The sequence below is a fragment of the Salminus brasiliensis genome, chromosome 19, assembly GCF_030463535.1.
Source record: "Salminus brasiliensis chromosome 19, fSalBra1.hap2, whole genome shotgun sequence".
NCBI classification, from domain to species: Eukaryota; Metazoa; Chordata; class Actinopteri; order Characiformes; family Bryconidae; genus Salminus; species Salminus brasiliensis.
Genome location: NC_132896.1, coordinates 26417806 through 26439153, shown reverse-complemented (window position 1 = coordinate 26439153; position 21348 = coordinate 26417806). Strand labels below are relative to the sequence as shown.

General features: G+C 42.8%; 1 protein-coding gene across 3 annotated transcripts in view; it reads right to left on the bottom strand.

Moving 5' to 3' along the window:
• Positions 1–21348, bottom strand: part of nlgn3a (neuroligin 3a) — a 198791-nt gene that overhangs the window by 99335 nt on the left and 78108 nt on the right. For all 3 annotated transcript variants that reach the window (XM_072662980.1, XM_072662981.1, XM_072662982.1), the window contains one exon: positions 13979–14128. In XM_072662980.1, coding sequence (XP_072519081.1) covers positions 13979–14128 — 150 coding nt within the window. The remainder of the gene's footprint in view (positions 1–13978; positions 14129–21348) is intronic.

Sequence of the window (21348 nt, the reverse complement as noted above, 5' to 3'; positions counted from 1 at the left end):
ATTTGATGGAAATATGAATTTAGTTTTGTGATAAAAGGTGCACTTTTACTGCTGAAACATAGGCTATGCTAGGAGAAGGGGGTGGGTCTACCAAATGACTGGGCATGCCTAGCTCCGCCTCTGGTCTCTACTGCACAGGTTGCAAATTTAAGAAGATGGCAGACAGTTCTGTCTTCATATCTATAAAACAGAAGGGAATGGACCCACATTGCCCATGCTTTTCTACATTCATTCAGACACACGGAGTTCAATATATAAAATGTAAACTTACACCTAAGAGAAGGTGGCCTGGGGGGAATGACTACGCACTGATGGTGAGTGAGGGGGGAAAACATCCAGTGGCAGGGTGGCAGAAGCCAATGGTAAAGATTTTACTCATCAAGTCCAAACATAAGGCACACCCTAAATGTCAGCATATTTCATTCACTCCACATAACTCAACTGAATAAATTCACCTTAACTCAAAATATGCCTCCAGCAACTCTTAACACCACTAACTTCAATTTAGCAGCAGAGTTCTGCCTGCTGAAGACGCTGAGTTTCTTCATCCAGCAGGCATTCGGAATGTATCATCCAAAAAAATGTGAATGTCATAAATAATGAATGAAGTACATCCAGTACACAAATTCCTTATTAGCAAAATTGACATTTCTAAGATGTGTATTCCTTTATATCTAAAAAGAGGCATTCCAGCATCCAATACCATGCAAAAAAATGTTGGGTTGCACAGCAGGCTGATGGAAAGGTCAGCCAGAAGGCAGCATGATCTGAGCCACAGAGGGATAAGCTGAAGTGAGCACCAGTCTGAGGCACGAAGTTTTCAGCTAAGTTCATAATGAACTCTGTAGGGTAAAAAGAAAAAAAGCACTTCATCACAACAAAATTTGATGGGCAAACCCTGAGAGACTACTCAGCCAAAAAAAGGCAGCCACACAGTAGCCTACACTTCACAAAAGAGTTTTCAAATCTGCCACTTCAAGCAGCCCATGTTCTCCTTCTCTGACAGACCAGCAACCAGCGAGTAAACACTGCACATACCGGTGGCTTCCAAATGAAGCGTAATGGGGATCCTAACCATGTATTACATCTTGATATGGTTTCTGTACATACTGTTCACACTTTAAACAGGGCAAACAGTTTCTGAAGCTGCTCGCTGAAATATTAATGCACCATGAGGTGGCAGCAAAAAAGTTGAGCGCTTGCTAGAACTCAGGAGCATTGCACATTCACTGTGGTGCCATCTGTGCACCTTAAACGTCTGACAAACCTCCTTGTCTAAAAAATAGGGCACGAACATTGGATGAGAAGGTGCTGTGACAGCAGCAATCCCATCCGGGTTCACTTACACCAATAAAGATCCGGTCACTTCTGATTTAAGAGACCACACCAATCGCAGTGTTTTCAGATACATGTGCCACCTGTAATCTGTCTTCCTGGGTCTCGTTGCAGTCTTCAGTTTAAACATTTTTTTTGGTGTGATGTTTAATATGTTCTCAATGCATTTGAAATTCTGCGTTCCAGTGATCCACATGGTATAGTGAAAACCAGAACAACCTTATTTTTACCATTTATCTGGCTGGTTAGCAGTGCATTATCCTTAATCAATGCCTTTAATAATCAGTTTAGTTTAACATTGTATTCTGGTTGCTAATAAGGATCTGCCGTGAGTACTTAGGAGTCCTTAGGGCAGTGATCTCCAACCCTCCTCCTGGTTTACAATCAGCTCATTCATCATTTCTGGATTGCCCAGGAAAGACTTTCTACCAGATTTTTACCAGAGCAATCCTGTGAGGAAATGATTGCATTCAGCAACAAGAGCCTTAGTGAGGTCAGGATGTTGACTGATCACCACCCCACCTCATACTCAACTCCCCAACTCATCCCAACTCAAGTACTGGATGGAGCATCAACCATCATTCCAAGGAACACAGCTCCACTGCTCCACAGCTCAATGCTGGGGAGCTTTATACCCCTGCATAGCTTTATACACCTGGTATTAGAAAAGGTGCCAATAGGTTTATGTTAACCTGCTCCACAGATTCCTGTTCTATTGGCAAAAAGCTGTGTTGCGTGCATCTGCACATCTGTGTCAGCAATGGGTGCAACTTAAAGTAGCTGAATGCGTTCATTCACTAGAAGGGGTGTCTACAAACATTTGGACATACAGTGCTCCTTCCTGTAGGTTTCTAGTCCAACTCAATTCTAACACAACCCATTCAGCCAATCAAGAATTCGAGACTTCTCAAGGCAGAGTAATTAACTGGATCAGGGGAGGGGGATCAGGGTTGGATCCAAAGTCTGAGGGAAGTTAGCTCTACAGGAGCAGAGTTGGAGACCTGCCTTAGAACTATCAACTGGTTAAAATCGGAGAGACCATTAGATCTGGGCTAGCTTAGCCTCAGGCTCACGGCTCTCAAGGTGGCTGTAAGTACAGGGTGTTGTTGCAGAGTTTTAGCAGATCTAATTGCTTAAATCCGATATGCAAATTAGCATTTTTACAATGTTTTTTTTTTTTTTTTAACAAAATACTCAAAGCTTAGATTTCCATCTCAGATTTCATATACATTTGTATATATCCACCTAAATAGTTAATAATACATATTTCCACATTCAATAAGCATGGCTAGCACCACAATGCACAGGTGCCTGTACAGTACGTGGACCTTTTGTTTAAAAAAAGGTAGCTTATGCTAGCCTAGCATATAATAAAACATGGGCTGTGTCTGAACTGTGCCCTATTCACTATCCCCTACATGCAAATATCCAGATCACTACATAGGGCAGTATTATAGGGAGTAGAATTCGACAAAATACAGAACTATTAGGGACACACTGTTAGGTGTGTGGGCTCATTGCTCAGTGCTAACCCAAGTCGCTAACCCAAGTCGCATAAGTGTACGCTGTTTGTGCACTATATACTGTATTTTGGTGCATTGTGGGATTGTTAAAGCACACTGACAATTTGCCACTACAACCCCAAAGTAGTGCCCTAAAAAGTGAACAGGGCACTGTTTCATTTATGCTAGCATAGATGCTAAATACCTATGACTAGCCTGTTGTATGACACTTTTGAGTGGTCCCTGATGGGAAAGGTTGATATTGCCTGAACCAGGGCCACATCTGGCATTCACCTGTAGTGCACAAGCTGCATGAAACGATGGCCCAGAGATTGCCAGAAACGTTCTACTTGATTATGTGATTAAATAGTAGCGGGTTTATTTAGCAGGAGCGCTGTGAATCAACAGGCGACAGTGGGCAACTGTAGCTGTATCTGTAACTCACTTCTGGGCTGTCGCTCCATACAGTACATGAGCTACCAAAAAAATGCTGTAATCACTGCTGAAGGACGAAAGTGAAGTATCTGGTCAGGAAAGGTTAGAGAGATTACTGTCTAATCTGTGATTGTGGAAGAAGGAAAATTAGATATTAAGATATTTCTGGAGATCATTTGGAGGTTTTTTTTTGGTTTCTATACTTTGAGAAGCTACATTCTTTCCTTTCTGCTCATTTCATTAAAAGGTCTTTGTTCTTTTTTTTGTAATTGGGCATCTCCAATTCCTCCTAGTCTTCAACACGCATGACTAAATGGAGAATATTGTCAAGCATCCCCCTATTTTCATCTGGTGCTTTTGAAATTAAAAATGGTTTAACGTGCCATCAGTGCCTTCAGTTACTTCAAAAAGCATAGAAAGTCAAATGAAAACATCAAACGAACAAAGACTGCTCTAGTTTCTTGTTTTAGGAAAGGGCAAGTCATTGACAACAAAGACTATTTACTCAGGGAGTACGAAAAAGAAAACAGACACAAAAGGAAGTGCCCCTATTTGACTGTACTTTTATGAACGCGTGGCAACGATCAAGTGCTTTCAAACGCAACTGCTACCTCTGCTTAAGCATTTCACTTCACGTGCAATGCATCTGGAGTCCTTGACCTAGATAAAAGATTCTTGTGTGTGTGACTTTGATGTTGGCTGTAAACCATGTTCACAGCCTAGAAGTTCCATGCATACAAAGAGAAGGGTTTGCTTTCATCATGATATAGAAACTATTCGCATGAACCTTCAACTTCTTCTAGATGTTAGAACACAACATAAAATGATCTGAACCCTCTGAAAATGAGAGTCCCGTGTGATGTGATCAGAAACACAATTAAAACAATACGAAGGATCACCGTTTAGCTCTTTATCGCCCTAATTAACTGCAATGCAATTTAATTGCCTCAGTTCATACTGGCTTCAGCAGTTATTGGAAATCTCCAAGTGATATAAACACGGCCCTTGAATGCTAAACGATCCGTATGTCAAATGTTTCGCAATGTCTAATTGACAAGTACTACTAATAATGCTGCAGGGTGGCAGTCACCGAAAAATCCATACACAACGAGCTGATCTGATTGGGCAAATGACATCAGTTCAGCAGAAAGTGGCAAGCTAGATGGCAAAGTTTTCTGAATTTGATTTGCAGGAGGTCTGTGCCAGCTAGTCGCTAGGGCGAGGGAACGCAGGAAAACCATTGCTCCGATCCTTCACTCCCTGACATTAACAGGATGGAAAGAAATGGCTTCTCGGCTCCAAGTAATATGAATGAATTCATCCAGACGTCAATGAAAGCTGGTAAAACCTTTAGCTTTGCGTCCCGCCTGGAAAATGGCAGACGGCTTCGTTCACAAACGCCGGGTGCGGCTCCAGGGAGAACCGCTTCAAGCCCGTTTTACATAAACGCGGTTCGATAATGTTGATTTGTCCGTCGTGTTCCAAACAAAAAAAAGTACAAATGGCTGCAAGTCGCCGGCAGTGCTTCAACACAATGGGATAGACCGCAAGCCAGCGGTAGCTCGCATTAGCAGTCTTGGCAGCCACATCCACCGCTCTTCTAATAAGGAACTTTGACTAGACACTAAAGCCAACAAACCATGAGCTTGTGTGGTGGGGGAACAAACGCTAATTACAGAGCCGATTTTCACTCTAGTTGTTGCGATCAATGGTTTTCCTGTTTTGTTTTTTTCCTGATAGTCACTGAGTCACTGAGACTGCAAAGCCATTTCAACAGCCATAGCACTTTTAGGGTCATTCACACATCCTAACATAGCAAGTGGAAGAGCAAGCGTAAAAGCCAAGGCCTGCTTGACTGGTATTTTGGAAATCGCATTAATTTTCCCACTGATTTAAGTGTGACAGAAACAGTGCTCCAAACTCAAGACCTTTCCAAGCACAAGCACTATTTTAAGGTTTCCAGGGAGGGACTAGCCATGTGTAACTTTTCTGAGTCTGGTTTTTGGAATTAGGGGTTATAGCTGTTTTGATTTTGTCTCATTTTTGTTCCAATGAGAAGTAGGGTTGGGCCGCATACTGGTAATACTGTGTACCACAGTATTTATAAATGTTGATGGCATCTCAAAATGAGGACGGTATTCCAAAATGATGATGTCTCATATCTCAGATTTCTGTTCTGTGTCTATCTAGTTCATGGCCAAATAAGCTCACCCCCCCATGTGCATTTAAGAGATCCACAGGATGGGGGTTCTGTATGAGCTCACTGATCACTGATGTCATGCTCTGAAAACAGGAGAACAAAAAAAAAACAATCCCGTCGTACTTTGAGTTTAGAAAGTGTAACGGGAGTTCAAGAGAAGGGGAGAGCAAGCTATCCTGGATGAAGCAGTCTACTAAATGTGCCTGAAAACAGCTGAAAACACTCCTAAGACCATTCACTCGATTTTGTGCTCTCAGATATGAGGCTTTATCCTCTAAACATTTGAGAATTGTGCCTCAATTGTGCCTCAATCAGAATTGTGCACTTGTTTGTTCTGTCCGCACTTGTTTGTTTGTGTTGCACTTGTGTCTTGTATGCACTGTCTATGTTGCACCATGGTCCTGGAGGAACGTTGTTTCGTTTCACTGTGTACTCTGTATGTAGTTGAAATGACAATAAAACCCACTTGACTTGACTTGACTTGACTCAGTTAGCTGGAACATGGTCTGTGCTGTGGTGTTTAGCTAGCTGATAGCTAGCTTATCCCAACATTTTGTCTTTCTGTTACTCCCAGAACAAGCTGTCGGGTGTACTTGGTGGATCTGTAGGCTAGCTAGGTAAGCAAAGACTAGCTTAGTGAGCGGACCACAGATCCAAAACCATGGGTTTGACTGAATTAAAACTTTAAAAAGTTTATCCCCCTGTGAGCAAACTGAACTTGTATTTGAAAATTGGCATAGAAGCAACGTAAACGTGCAACCATCTGTGCTACTTGCACAACTTTTGATTTCAGGTTGAGTTTGAGGATAATTCTTCAGGTACTAGTTTTTGTTTCATTCCTCGAACCAGTTGGGAGTCCTGATCATAAACCATTACTCTGACAGACCACTCTGAAAAAAAATCACCTTGGAGTTGGAAAAGAGAGGCAGTCATTGTTAATTTTTAATGTGTATGGAAACAGTAATTAAGTCTTCCCCATAGGAGCTGGAAATTGACATGCTCCGGAGAACCAGTGAGTAATTATATTTGTGAAGAGCAGTGATACAAGATACTCCCTTCTGACTGGGGCTCATTACACATCATTACAGAGACACTGCAACCCAGGCCTGCTCTCTGACACACACACACACATACACACACACTCCAATCGATGGCCTGGTTGCAAACAAGGAAGCAGTTCTGTAAACAAACTATGCTCCTTAGGTCCCTGACCCATCATTTATGAGCGTCCACATCTCCAAACGCAGCATCATAGCAGAGGGATCTCAGAGTCCTGGCATTCGTGATGAAACGTTAAACCTGTAAAACGCTGTAACCAATTCTGATTGATCTAAATGGGGAAGGCTTCGGATGTAAAGCTTTCCAAATAGAGCCCCGGGAGAGAAAGAGTCCACCCTTTGAAGCATTAATTACTGCTTCTATCGGATAGGAGAAAATGCTGGAGTAAGATGACAGAACTCCAGAAGGAGAAATTATTAAGCAGTCCCCTTTAATTGGGGTGGTACAGAGGCCTTAGTTACTGTAACTAAGTCACCCAATATTATAATCTTGACTGGCATTTGCATTCACATCGCCTTGATTCGAAGATGACAGCTTCGCTTGGGAATGATGACACGGCTCTATTTCAGGATAACCACAAAAGTGAGAGGAAGCGAGGCTTTTAGGTCCCTTTCCAGTGGTCTCGCCACCACTCAAATTCATTTCCACCAATTTCACATTGGAACTGTGTGAGGTGAACGCGCCCTTGCAAAACTCAAAGCCAGCCAGAATTGAAACTACAAAGCAGCTGAATCCGAGACTTCCCTTCAAGTTGGAGGCTCTCAGTATGCAGGAGCTGCCAGAAGTAAAGTAATTGAAACATGAATTTTACACCATAGCCCACGTTTTTGCAGGGAATCATTACCTGTAGGTACCTTTACTACGACTGCCCACAGTCATCACACAACAAGAAACTGAGAAATGCTGCAAGATACTGGGAGAAACTGACATTGCAATAGCTCTTTTTTCTGCAGTATATATTATATTGCAATTTTTTTTAATCCCAATGAAGGATATATTAATAAACAATGACAGGTTTACTAAACTAAGCTAGTTAAGATGCTGCTGGTGTTCTCAGAGAGACCACCCAGAGTCCAGCCGTCAACATCGGAGCCCAGTGCTCCAAATCCACATGCTGATTTATTTTACTATTCACAGTGTGGTCTTGCACATGCCACAAAAAGTTCAATTCTAGAAAACTACAGTTGACACAGAAGCCAAGCTATGGCGTATGGTACTGGGCTTCTCCAGCATGTTTTAGTGTTGGAAGGTTTATTACACACTAAGTTGTATTACTCAGTAACTACAGGGGCTTCTGTACATACTGGTGGGGCTATTCTTTGGTGATTAAAGTTTCTATCAATACTTTGGGCCATAACGCCTGGGCAACTCCACATTCAGAGACTAAATCAGCCGCCACAGAAGCTGTGGCACATGCAAGACCACTCTGTGAATAGTAAAATGGATCAGCATGTGGATTTGGAGCACTGGGCTCCGATGTTGACGTCTGGACTCTGTGCGGTCACTCCTCTGTTCTGAGAACACCAGCAGTGTCTTTGTTCATCAAATGTTCTCCCTTTTTACATGTTTCCTTTTCTCAGTAAGAGCTTCTTGATCAGCTCTACTTCCTTTGTGGCCCACAGTGATGGGTTGTCTTCTCACAGCGGAAGGATGAACAGAAACACCTGTGGATGTTTTCAGATCTGAAGCGGAAGTGGGGCTCGACTTTCTCTTTTCTGACAAAATGAAAATTTGAAGTGCTGTATATGTTTTTTGTGATTTATCTGATGGGGGACAGCTTTGGTTGTCTCATTTTCTGTGTATCTTTTAATCAACGCTACTAATTACTAGCACAAAGAAAGCATAGCAAGATTGCACTATTCTATAAGTCTAAACAACAAAGCTATGCTATGCTATGCTATGCTATGCTATACTACGTGGCTCCTATAGGCCGTTGTGGTGGTGTAAACCAGCCAGTCATAGCATTGCTCATCATATTGTTCACAAGAGCACCATAAAAGAAAAAAACAGCAGGATTCAGTCTCAGGCAACATAACAGGGTTGTAAATAGGCATTGTTTTACTATTAATACATTAACAGTTCCATTTTCTGTGTATATTTTAATCGTTTTTGTGCTAATTGCTAGCTCACCGAAAAAATAACCAATATCACAGCAACACTATCCTGTAAGACGCTGGAATCGTTTTAAAAATATAATCACAACGTTCACAAGAGCACCACAAAAGGAAAACAAAATAACAGGGTTGTAAACAGGCTCCCCAATTGCCAAAAATGAAAAATTCTTGAAAATTTTAAAGCAAGAAAATCTTATAAAGTGCAGGACCAAAACAAAAAAAACTGTTATTTACTTTATTACAGAATTATTAAAACACAAAAAAGAACAAAACTGCCAGAAAGACAAAGGGATAAAAAAACTCACCTCTGGCTGTAATCTGGTTAGTTAAATGGAGCAAAAATGAGTAAACTAATGACAGGTTTGCTAAAATTAATAAAACCTGATTTGTAAAATACTAGGAAAAGGAAAACCTGCAGGTTTCAAACTCAGGCAAAATAACAGGGTTGTAAACTACATTTGGGCATTTTTGGGTAACTATTAATACATCAAAAACCTCTTCAGAAATGTAATATAACTGAATATGTAGTTCAGTCTTACTGACTTACAGGTCAAATGATAATATGAGGTAGCACCATTAATATGTGAATGTGTAAACAATGGCATATTACAGGAGAGGCATTTTTTACTCTTTTAATAATGTATTTGTTAACGTTGCTCAAGGAAAAGAGGGACCTGTGTTTGTGTCACTGCCGTTAAGAGTTGCCTTGCCTTTTTGTTTTTTCCACTTCATTATATTGTCTAACTCTCTGAGCCTCAATTATTTCCTGCTCATCCCTTTAAGCTGCCTAATTAAAAGACTGCTCATTTTGTATTAATATTGCTTTATTTATTTATTTACCTACTGCTTGAAATGGTTCATTCTGCCTTGAATTCCAATTACATCTGCCGCAGCTCCCGATATGTAAATGAAGAGGAGGTGGTGGGGGAAATCCTGCATTCCGCTTTCAGTGACAAAACGCTAAGCCTACTTGATCCTGATTCCTTGTCTTTTACTGTGCACCTCTTATTATTTAATATGCTGGCTATTCTGCAAGAATACGGCATTACATTAAAATGACTACTGCCTATTTTACCTGGTTAAGAAAGTTGTGGGCATATAATTACCAATAACTTAAATATTTAGACTGAGCAATCAGAGCCAATTTATAGCCCATGGCTATTTCCACTGCAGTGAAAAATACGACAGCTGGACACTCGCTTTCGGAAATTCAGGCTTCAAAGATTTTTCGTTCACCATCAAATGCTCACAGTGGAATATTTTCTGAGCTGTATTTTTTTTTTTACCCCTTTTTCACATTGCAAGAAAGAGACTGCCCAGGCATGTTTGCAGAGACACATTTCAACAAGCTATCAACAAAACACTGCAGCAGGCCAAAGGAATTAAACAGAAAGAAAGAAAGAAAGAAAGAAAGAAAGAAAAAGACTTACTGAGGCCCTGGCATTAGTCTCTACTGCTGCAAGGGATCTTTACATATAAGCTACACGCCTACATGGCAATAGGTGATGAAAAACAAGTTGAAAAAAACATGATTTTAGTGAGTAGTTTAGAAGTTTGGTGAAAAATGAAGATGATTTTTATTGTTTTTCTCAGATAATCAAGGCTTGGGCGGTATAATGGCATTCCGTTGAGGACGGTATTTCAAAATGATCTAGTCTGATGTGTCAAATTTCTGCTCTGTGTCTATCTAGTATTCGGCCAAATAAGCTCTTTCCCCCCATGTGCAATTAAGAGAGCCACAGGCTGATTGGTGAGGGCACGCTCTGAAAGTTGAAGAGTTTGACTGAACGTCAGAGCAAGCAAACCTGGATGAAGCAGTCTACTAAATGTGCCTGAAAACTGTGCAAAACACTCCTAAGACCATTCTCTCGAATCTGTGCTCTCAGATATGAGGTTATATCCTTTTAACTGTGTGTGATTTAAGCCTCAGTTAGTTGGAGCACGGCCTGTGCTAAGGTGCTTAGCCTGCTAGCTTGCTTATTTAAGCCTAGAGAGCCGGCTATGAGTCCAAGCACAGTAGAACCTGGCCTAGAAGTTTGCCTTTCTGATATTCCTAACTCCAGTTGTTCGACTTCGCTCTCTTAGACACAGAGTGTTCATCGTCAACACTCGTGTCTTGCGTGGGTAGCTTAACAGTTCGTCAAAAGCAGCTTCACTGGGCTGTCTGATACTCTCTGAAGCTGAAGCTGAGCTAGTTAAGCAAATGCTAGCTTGGCAAGTGGGCTACAGATCCACCAAAAAAAAAAAAAAAAACATGCGTAAAGACCATCATTTGTTCTGTGGTGAGCAGATTGTTATCCTGCTAACTAAGCTAATGCTAACCTGCTTCTCGTTCCAGGTTCAGAGCAGTTTAGCATTTGCAACTGTCAGACCACCACATTTATTAAACGATTGAGTTTAAAATGTTGCTTTGTCACCTTGCACCTCCCCAGGTAATACAGAAAACGGCGGTATTATTTTGGGACGATATAATCAATACATCAATCAGTCAAGACATGTTTGATATCTGAAGTACAATAATTCAGTTTCCTCTGGGAGATGCTAGGCTAACAAACACTGGACCCAGACTGTCACCAGTCTCATGGAATACAAAACTGTCAAAACTGAATTGTAAAATCATTTTTAATACATCAAGCTACATGAACATTGTGTAAGTTGGCAGACTACATGTCTGTTTGCTTGCTGATGTAATAGAATCCCTGAATGTAGCTCCTATGGCTTTAAAAGTGATGCTTTCATCACCTCACAGAGAGATACTACCATAGTACTACAGTAGAAACAGTAGAATCTGCTGTAAGACTGAGAGGGTGCAATCACAGACTACACAGATGAAATATTATATACCGAATGTGTGCTGATCATTATCGTATAAACACCTATTCCAAATGCTAGGGTGTCCATATTTTTGGTTTCAAAAGAAAGGACAGCGAGGACACACCGTATCCGTATCCACCGTAGTTAAGATTTCATCACTGGGGGGTTTTCAAGTAGGCCTAAGTTGCAGGACCATGGCGAGGTGTGTGTGTAAGGGTGGAAATACCTCTCAAAGCAAGCTTCTACAGTAGAATGTGGAGCTGTAGCTGAGCTAGTGTAGCAAAGGATAGCTTAATGAGTGGGCTACAGAGACAAGAGCCAACACCAGTTGCTAGATCATTAGCCAGACCTGAATTTTAAGGGTGAAATGTAGCTAAAGCATATTATGTCACTAAAGCTAGCTGTCTATTGAACCAAAGGTTAGGCAACTATTTGCTAGTTAAGCACGGAAAGTGCTGTTCGCTTTACCGATCGATTTAAGAAATCCATATTTAATCTCAATGTAATCAACACTTTTACCCCTTGATATCCAAGCAACAGCTACCTGCGAGTTCGTCTCCACCCTCCAGACTTCGCCATAGCGCTCGGCAGCAATAAAAAAACGTACAAACAAGTACGCTTTCTTTACATATACATACAGTCATGCCCAAAAGTATTCATACCCCTGTCAAAGTTTGACTTAAATTTACTTTTATTTAACCAGAAATTATATTTTTGCCTGGAAATGACACAGGCATCTCCCAGGAGATAACACGATGATGTACAAGAGGCATCATTGTGGGAAAAAATATTTCTCAGCTTTTATACACATTTGAACAAAAAGTGGCATGTCCAAAATTATTCATACCCTTCTCAATAATTAATAGAAAAGCCTTTATTGGCTATTACAGCAATCAAACGCTTCCTGTAATTGCTGACCAGCTTTTTGCATGTCTCCACTGGTATTTTTGGCCATTCATCTTTAGTGATGAGCTCCAACTCTTTGAGGTTCGAGGGTCTCCTTGCCATCACCCTGATCTTTAGCTCCCTCCACAGATTCTCAATTGGATTCAAGTCAGGACTCTGGCTGGGCCACTGCAAAACATTAATGTTTTTGTCTGCTAACCATTTCTTCACCACTTTGGCTGTGTGTTTTGGGTCGTTGTCGTGCTGAAATGTCCACCGGTTCCCAAGGCCAAGTTTCTCTGCAGACTGCCTGATGTTGTTGTTGAGAATCTTGATGTATTGCTCTTTTTTCATGGTGCCATTTACTGCGATCAAGTTCCCTGGTCCATTGGCTGAAAAACACCCCCAAAACATTAGGTTCCCACCACCATGTTTGACAGTGGGGATGGTGTTCTTAGGGTTGAAGGCTTCTCCTTTTTTACGCCAAATGGTGCACACATCATTGTGGCCAAACAATTCAATTTTTGTTTCATCTGACCATAAAACAGAACACCAGAAGTCTTCTTCTTTGTCCAGATGAGCATTTGCAAAGGTCAAGCGGGCTTTTGTGTGCCTTTTCTGGAGAAGTGGTGTCCTCCTTGGCCTGCGTCCGTGGAACCCAGCAGTGTGCAGTGTCCGTTGAACTGTCTGCCTTGAGATGTCGCCACCAGCAGAGTCCAGATTGGATTTTTCTTCACCTCTCTCACTATTCTCCTGGCCAGCACAGGTGTCACTTTTGGCTTCCGACCACATCTTCTGAGATTTTCCACAGTGCGGAACTTCTTGTATATTTTAATAATACTTTGCACTGTAGCCACTGGAACTTGAAAACATTTTGATATGGCTTTATAGCCCTTTCCTGACTTGTGAGCGGCCACAATGCACAGCCGCAGGTCCTTAGTGAGCTCCTTTGTCTTAGCCATGACTGTCCACAAACCAACTGCAGAGAGCTGCTGTTTTTCTCCTGTTGAGTTGATTAAAACAGCTGTTCCCAATGAATCAGGGTAATTAGCATGCTTTAAAACAGCTTGGACTATTTGGAATGGTATAGAACTTTGGATTTTCCCATATACTGTGACAGTTTTCAAAGGGTATGAATAATTTTGGACATGCCACTTTTTGTTTAAATGTGTATAAAAGCTGAGAAATACTTTTTCCCACAATGATGCCTCTTGTACATCATCGTGTTATCTCCTGGGAGATGCCTGTGTCGTTTTAAGGCAAAAATATAACTTCTGGTTAAATAAAAGTAAATTTAAGTCAAACTTTGCCAGGGGTATGAATACTTTCGGGCATGACTGTACATATATGTAATATACATACATAAACATATTCAGCCCATATATGGACATTAAGCTCACCTAAGCCTGTTCAGTTTGGATCAGATTAGCTTAACTTATTAATATTTATAGTCAATTAGAGGAGAGGTCATTTACATATTTAGGACACAGTACAAATAAAACACACAATAATGATTTATAAGGGATCTAGGTTGGAAAATTGTCATAAAACATGTAACTAAGCGGCATCTCATGAAGACCATAAAATTTTATCTCAAACCAACATGTGTGGATAAAAAAACAGAAGGTGCTTACCTAAAACGCCAACCCGGAAGTTGAGCGTGATGACGATGACGTTGCCGTAGCTTGCTAACACGCTGCCGTCGATCATGTTCCCAGTGCCCTCCATGTACGAGCCTCCATGAATGTACACCATCACAGGTTTGGCGCCGGTGTCTCGTATGTCTGCAAGAGTGGCCACCATTAAACCTTCTCTCTCTCCCTCCCTGCACCCCCCAGCAAAAACAAGGCTCAACACAACTGAGGTGCCTCTCTGCACGCGGCCCTCCCAGATACCAGCCACCGAGCCTTTCTGTCTGCCTCTAAATGCCTCTGTCTTAATGAGCCGTACGAGCCGAGCAAATAGATGTGAACAGATGATACCAAACGCAAGGTCAGGGTCTAATTGCCAATTGTGGGCTCGCTCCGACCGGGCAAAGGAATTTAGTTTCTTTTTTTTTTCTTCGTTCAAATTTAATGCACACTCTGGATCTTCTAATACCCAACTGCTGCAATATGAGAAAACCAGGGAGGTGCTGGCACTCCAATAGGCCTCAATAGGGAGGCAAAGATATTTTCCCAATCAGTGAATAAGATGATCTAGCAGTAATGAAGGTTTTTCCACACAGTCCTCCACAGTCATTCGAACCCAAATGCCTTCGTTCACCTCATTCACATGTTGTCTACGATTTCACTAATTATTTACGCATCTATCTGCTTACACCAACAGGCGTAACACATAATAGACTAGAAGAGCTGTTCAGCTTTTTTTGTGTTGTTGAATGAATGAAATGCTACAGCAGAACGAAAGAAGCGGTCCAGAACCACAAGGAGCTTGAAGGGCTCTGTTTTGACAGACATGAATCTTACTCTCTCTCTCTCTCTCTCTCTCTCTCTCTCTCAGGCATGGTGGTTTGGCTTCGAGTGTGAGCAGAGAGCTACTGGGCTCGCATTCAAACCCTTATATTGTATTCAGGGTTGCCATGGCTACTGGAGACTGAAATTCCAAATCCTCAAGAAACGGCTAATCGCAAACAACATTCTGGCTGGCAAGGCCGTTTCCTCCTGCAGACCAGCATGCCCTTCATATTACACACGGGCCTATTTAAATGTACGCATTCACGGCGAATTAGCGCCGAGCGCTTTGCCTGGGTGAATGAAATGTTCTTTGTACAAAATGTCGTCTATTTGTTTCTTTTTCCATTATATATATCTATATCTATATAATTATATATAAGATATAATTATTTCGGGTGTCTGTGCTTTCTGTATGCAGATCTGGGGGTCGTCTGTGACGTTTCCACTCAGAATCCATGCGCGTGTTCGCGGCTTGTGTTATTTATCTGGTATCTGAGAGAGCAGTGATAAGAGATGGCTTTAAAACTGACAATTCTCGGTTGACACTTATCTTACACAAGAGAGACGATGCATGGAGTGAAAAAGAGGATGAAAGAAAGAGAATGAAAGATTCTCCTGTACTGGGGAAGCACAGGACACTAAAACAAATGGAAACAATAGAGAGAGACAGAGAGGGAGAGAGAGAGAGACGAGAGAGAGAGACGAGAGAGAGAGAGAAAAGAAAAGAAAAAGCACCAGGAGGAGTAAAAAGAGTGATTAGTCATGTCAGTGTTATCAGTAACCTCTTTTGTTGATTCACACCAAGTTACTTCAACAAAAACCTGCACCCATTTAAGGAAAAAAAAAGCACTGGACTGGCGCTCGAGGCTGCTGCCATTGTTGCAGTACCTGATCTTCTCAAGTGATTAATAGTGAAGTAGAGAGACAGTCTCCACCACTTTTTTTTCTTCTTCTTGAGCTACCTTACAAAAAAAGGCCTTCAAGGGTACCTCATCCTTCCCCGAAGGCAAGTGTAACCATTAAAACAAAGCACATTTGTGAAATTTCACAGCATTCGGAAAGGTGCGTGCTGAGAAGAGGGGGAAAAAAGGCACAGTGAGACATTAATTAAAATACAGTAAACACATTTGAATTGCATGGACGCTTAATTCAGGGAGGACAAAAATCAACAAAAAACAACTCAAATGCAAACAACCTTGAATGGCATATTAACTACAATGTTGGCCTTAAAAAAAGTGACTGACAGGTGAAATGAGGGGAAATAACATAACTGTCCCAAACTCACCCATCCATCCATCCACCCACACACAAACCCCTACTTTCTTAGAGAATATGCCATACTTCTTAAGGCTAAGGATCAACATGCAAATATCCCTTAAGCAAGTGGAACGTGGAAGGTGTCTCTAACTGGTTAAGGATCGCAGCCTGCTCACAGATGTTTGGTAGAAGGTGCTTAAGGCAGTGGATCTCAAAGTGGCCCAAAAGCAAAAACCTGGAACATCAGTGAGATCCGCCGCCTTAAGCAACCTCTACAGCAGGCTGTGGTGCTGAACCGATCAGGAACACCTTTCCCGTCGCCGTTAAAAAGAAGGTGGATCTGACGTCTGCAGATGCCGATACTGAACAACCTTCAACACGTGTGAAGCTCCTGCATCTCCAGCACACTCGGCCATCTGGTGATTGGAGCGTGTGCGAGGGGGTATAACTCAGTTGAGCTGTCAGTTTGGCTCTTCTCCAGCACTCTCATAAATCTCACCGGGCCACTTTGCATGGTGTCAGTGCTGTCACTCCAGAGGCGCCGGACGACGTGGAGTGAGAGATGAGTGCCGCTGACAAGGGCTGTTCTGGTGCGAGGGTGCCCAGGTTGACAAGGGTGGGTTTTGACTTAACACGTGTGGCCGCCGTCACTGCCAATTCCGTCACGCGTGGCACGGATGGCGCTCGCATAACGGTGGGTGATTAGGGCTGCGTCAGATATTTCGGCTTGATCCAACGTGAGGGACGAATTCAGACAGATTGCAGTCTGGAGACGGGAGCGCTATGCATCACTTGCACACACGGGCTTGGCCACGAGCCTGTAACAATATCATTTCTATTAAAATAAGAGATCCGACGGCAGTTTGGGAATTTTAGTGCTGAGGTGTGATGAGCCGTGCAATTTTAATATTGCTGTAAAGCTCTCAAAGGGTGCAGATATTGGAAAATAATTTGCACTGAGGTTTTAATTCAGCTCAACAACACTTCCTCTCCGACACACCCACCCAGCCAGGAATCTGTGTGTGCATCTGGGTCTGTGTGTGTGTGTGGGGCAATTTGTGTATTTGTCTTTGATTTCAACACCTTGGCCCCCAAACCAGATGGGGAAAGTGACCTTTGAAGAAGATGGCTTCTTTAGGCCAGAGTCATGGCGTTTGTGCATGAAATATGATGTTGCTAAGCGCACAGACAGGTGGTTTGATGTGCTCTTTGAAGCCTGGCCTCTGGCAGTGCAAAGGGAGCTGGAGAGAGGAGGGGAGACAGATAGAAAGAACGAGAGAGGGAGGGAGAGAGCAGGGAACAGTGGAAAGAGAAGCTAGCAGCAGGCAGGAATCACAGCATCCCCCAGGTCCAGTTCGGAGGCCCGCTGCGCCTTCATGCAGATTCCGCATCGGGCAAGCTGTGGCCAGCACACTGCTCACATCTGTCCTGGCAAAACGCCTTACTGCAAGGAACTTGCCTTACCTATAGGAGAAAAGCTTTTTCCAGAGGGTTAACGCTGTAGTCCAAACGTTCTCACCAGTTTCATACACTTGAGCCACAAGAACGAGGGACGGCCATATTCTTCTGATGGCCGTATGTAAGAACATGAACGGCCTATTCAAACCACACTGAGTGACAGCAGGAATTCAACAGAATCAATCCTTAAAGCCAGACAGGCGGAGCAGAGCTGGCCGAGGGCACAGTGGGAAGAAAGCCAGAGCCAGGTGGGTGTCTTCGTCCTCATTAGGGTGCACGGCTCGGTGAGCCAAGCAGTTGCCATGCAGATCCATTTCCCCCAGTAATAGGAGAGGCCAGGGCCTCAGACAGGACAAAGCTACGGCAGCGCTCCTCCACCTCAGAAGACTATCGTACATCACCTGGACTGCCTCACTCCCGTCTTATGATTTAGAATCCCCTCTGTCCCTAAATATGCCCCGAACGTGACAGGGATGAGGCAGTGTTCCTCGCTTCTAACCCGATTTCTGCAGGGCCTTCCAGAATTATGCATTCCGCGGCCACGGCAGACTTCAGCCGGCGCAGGAGCTCTGCGGCTGTCCTAAGTGGATGAGGGGCCACCCGAAACGGGTTTTTGCAGCCTGCCAAATGAGCAGAAGACAAACCGCCTGGCGAGCTGGGATGACAACGGCTTGCTAAGTAGATTGCAAGATGGTGGGTGCATGGGAAGAGTGTGCTGAACAGGGAGCGCTGCCTGCTCAATACAATGGGCTGATACAGAACAGAGAGAAGCACGGCGACTGAAGGGTATGTAAATATGCTCTCCGTGTTTGTACAGCAGCTTTATTATATTCCTGCAGTTCTCCCCATCCAACGGTGAGACTTGGGGATCAGTAGTCGCAGCAGGACCACCTCTCATTTCTTTGATGCCTCCTCCACTCGGCAGAGAGGACGGGAGGTTGGAAATTTAAGCGATCGGCACACTCGTGCCTGCCCGTGGATGTTGTGTAGAAACTTTGAAGAAAAGTTGCACACCTTAATTGTCTATGCTCAGACCAGCATTCACTTCCACGAGGAAAGGATACATTCGGCTCAAGGCAGGAATCGCTGCAGTGCCACGAAAGCATCAAAGTGGATTTGTAGTCTCTTGTAGCTCCAATCACTTTTAGAGAGGATAACAATAAAACTAGCACTTCTACATTCAATTACTTTAGAGGAGATAACAATAAAAAGTGCCAGCAGAATAAACCAGGCAAATAATCGCTCGAAAAACATTAAAATCCACTCCACTCAGCTTTGCACTTATGCCTTCTGTGTGTGTGTTTTTTTATATTATTTTATTCTCAGCTTGTTGTAAAGTTCATCAGCATCCATGTTTGCAAATGATGTTGCCCCTGGTCTTATCTCCCCAGGCAATTTTAAAGAGACAACACAGCAAGCTGGGCCATGGATCCAGGGCAATTGGCTTGTCATGCAAAAATACTTGCCTTGGGCTAGAGCGAGCACACCTACACTGCCTAGGATCTTAAACCCAGCTCTGCGTCCATGCCTCATTTCCACAGCCGCCTGGTCTGGCAGCAGAGTCGACCTCCAGGCCGGGCGGTAAAGCATCTGGCAGGGCACGTAGTCATTTGGGCATACCGCTATATGTCCTTGGCCAAGTGGATTTTTCATGGCGAGCCGCCCCAGGCACTGTATGTTTGCACAAGGCAGCAATTGGATTGTCTGGTCCAGCCAATTGCAAAGGTAATGTAACCACTTTGGAAAAGAAGGCCTGAATCCTCCTGGGGGACCTGCTGCCTCCTATGCTGCTGTACAAGCCCTCTGCCTCGCCTGCTGCTGAAGACGCAAGGCCTTTCAATATTGATTAACACGGGCGTTAATACCCCCTAACCAAGCTGCTTGAAAATGCCTAACTTTTCATTTCCAGCCTTGCGCACGAGCACTTCAAAAGGGAACCTTTTGGCCGACACGGATAAAGCGGCAATCTGAGACTGGCTAACCGGGCTGTGGCTGACCTGAGTGCATGGCTCCAGAATCAACAAAGCCACAGCAAGGGAGCCTGGACCAGCTGCACACAGACCATGTCCAAGGTAGTAGCCAAGTTCTTAGCACAGCCCCCACCTGAACGATTCGCAAAAGGGGCGGACGAGCGAGGAAACAGCAATGGTCGGGTTTTGATAAAGATTCCGGGGTTTAAGCCTTTTGCTGTAGAACGGAGAGAATACTTCCCCCATTCTAATCTTGCTAGATATCCACCCTGAGCCCAGAATATCCCAAGATAAATACCGAAAGTGAACAATGCTTTTGCTGAGCGGCAACTTTTCCTTTTTTCCCCTTCTCTCTCTACTGCTAATCCTCTCACCACAACGCATGAGCCTCTCTCTCTTCATCTAAATCCATTCGCTTTCCTGTTTCAAAAGCCGGCTATGATATCCTGCGGTTGCCTTCACATTGGCAAACATTTAGAGCAGCGAGATAATTGCACCCAATCGCGGTTTTAACTTTCCTGTAAATTGACAATATGAGATGAGTGGCGTGACGTTTTTGTCATACATATCTGCATTAGCATATACCATACGACTACGCGTCCAGCTAAAGCGCTGATATGTTGATTCCAAGCATTCCTGAAAGAACACATTTTTCACAAAATCTGAACGCTATTATGAAATACATGAATAGACTGAAATTCACAAATACACACTTAAGCTTATATTTTCCCAAGCGTGAAAGAGTTCCCTGATGATAGATATTAGTCTTAATAGTGGAACTATTCGGTAAGATGCATGCTAAAGCTCTGATTTGTTATTAGCGCTTTCAGAGCGACGCCAGCTTGACAATCGACCAATTATTTATCAAGCTGTAATTATGGCTGGCCAGCTATTTCTGCTTCTATGCAGTATGATCCCTGTGACCCTTTCCTATCTGAAGAATAATTACACCAGAGATTATGTAGCTAGTTTGACCCATTTATAATTACGGCTGGTTATCAGTCATGCAGCTGGTAGCCCTTTCTGACCTAGTTTCTATACAGCAAATTATTACCAAGTTAAATATTGAGAGATTTGTTTTTACATTAATAATTTGTATAAATTTGTAAACACTCATCTCTCTGTCTCTCTCTCTAGTCTAGGAGAGAAGTTACACCAAGCATACATCTGTCTATTGGTCAAGAGCTCAGTGCAGCAATGCAGAAGTTACATCTAACAGTACTGAGCTTTCCCATTTTTGCCTATAATGCACCAGTCCTTTGTTAGAGTGCATTATCTGCTACACTGTATAGCTTTAGCATTATTATTTTATTTTTGGGGGGTAAGATCAGAGCTGTCATTTGGAAGCTACAGAATTTTTTGGTCTAACGGCAAAATCAAAGCTTTTGTAACCGGTTCATCACAGTTCTCTGACTTCTGTCCAGTTATGCGATATGATCATAAATCTATTATGTGTTTCTGTAGCCGGTAATGTAAAAGTAGATATATATATCCTATAAAAAAATTGGATATATATATCCAATTTTGTGTGTATTTGTCATGTTTTTACGAACATCCTACACTCATTCACATTCATCCTCAGTCACTCCACTGGCTTTACTGACTCTTTGGGCCATTAAATAGACAAGGGGTTTCAATGCGGTTTAAAAGCTGAAGCGTAAACGGGCCTAATTGATTGTTTGGGAAAAAAAGCCTTAAGCCTTAAACTAAAAATAATCCCCAACACAAAACACAGCATAACACTGAATGAACCCATTTAACACAGGATTTAACACAGATTCAATTATCAGATCATTAAACACACTTTCATCCAGTTTCAAACCAGTTTAAAAGCTACAGTGTAAACCGGCCTAGTATTTCTGA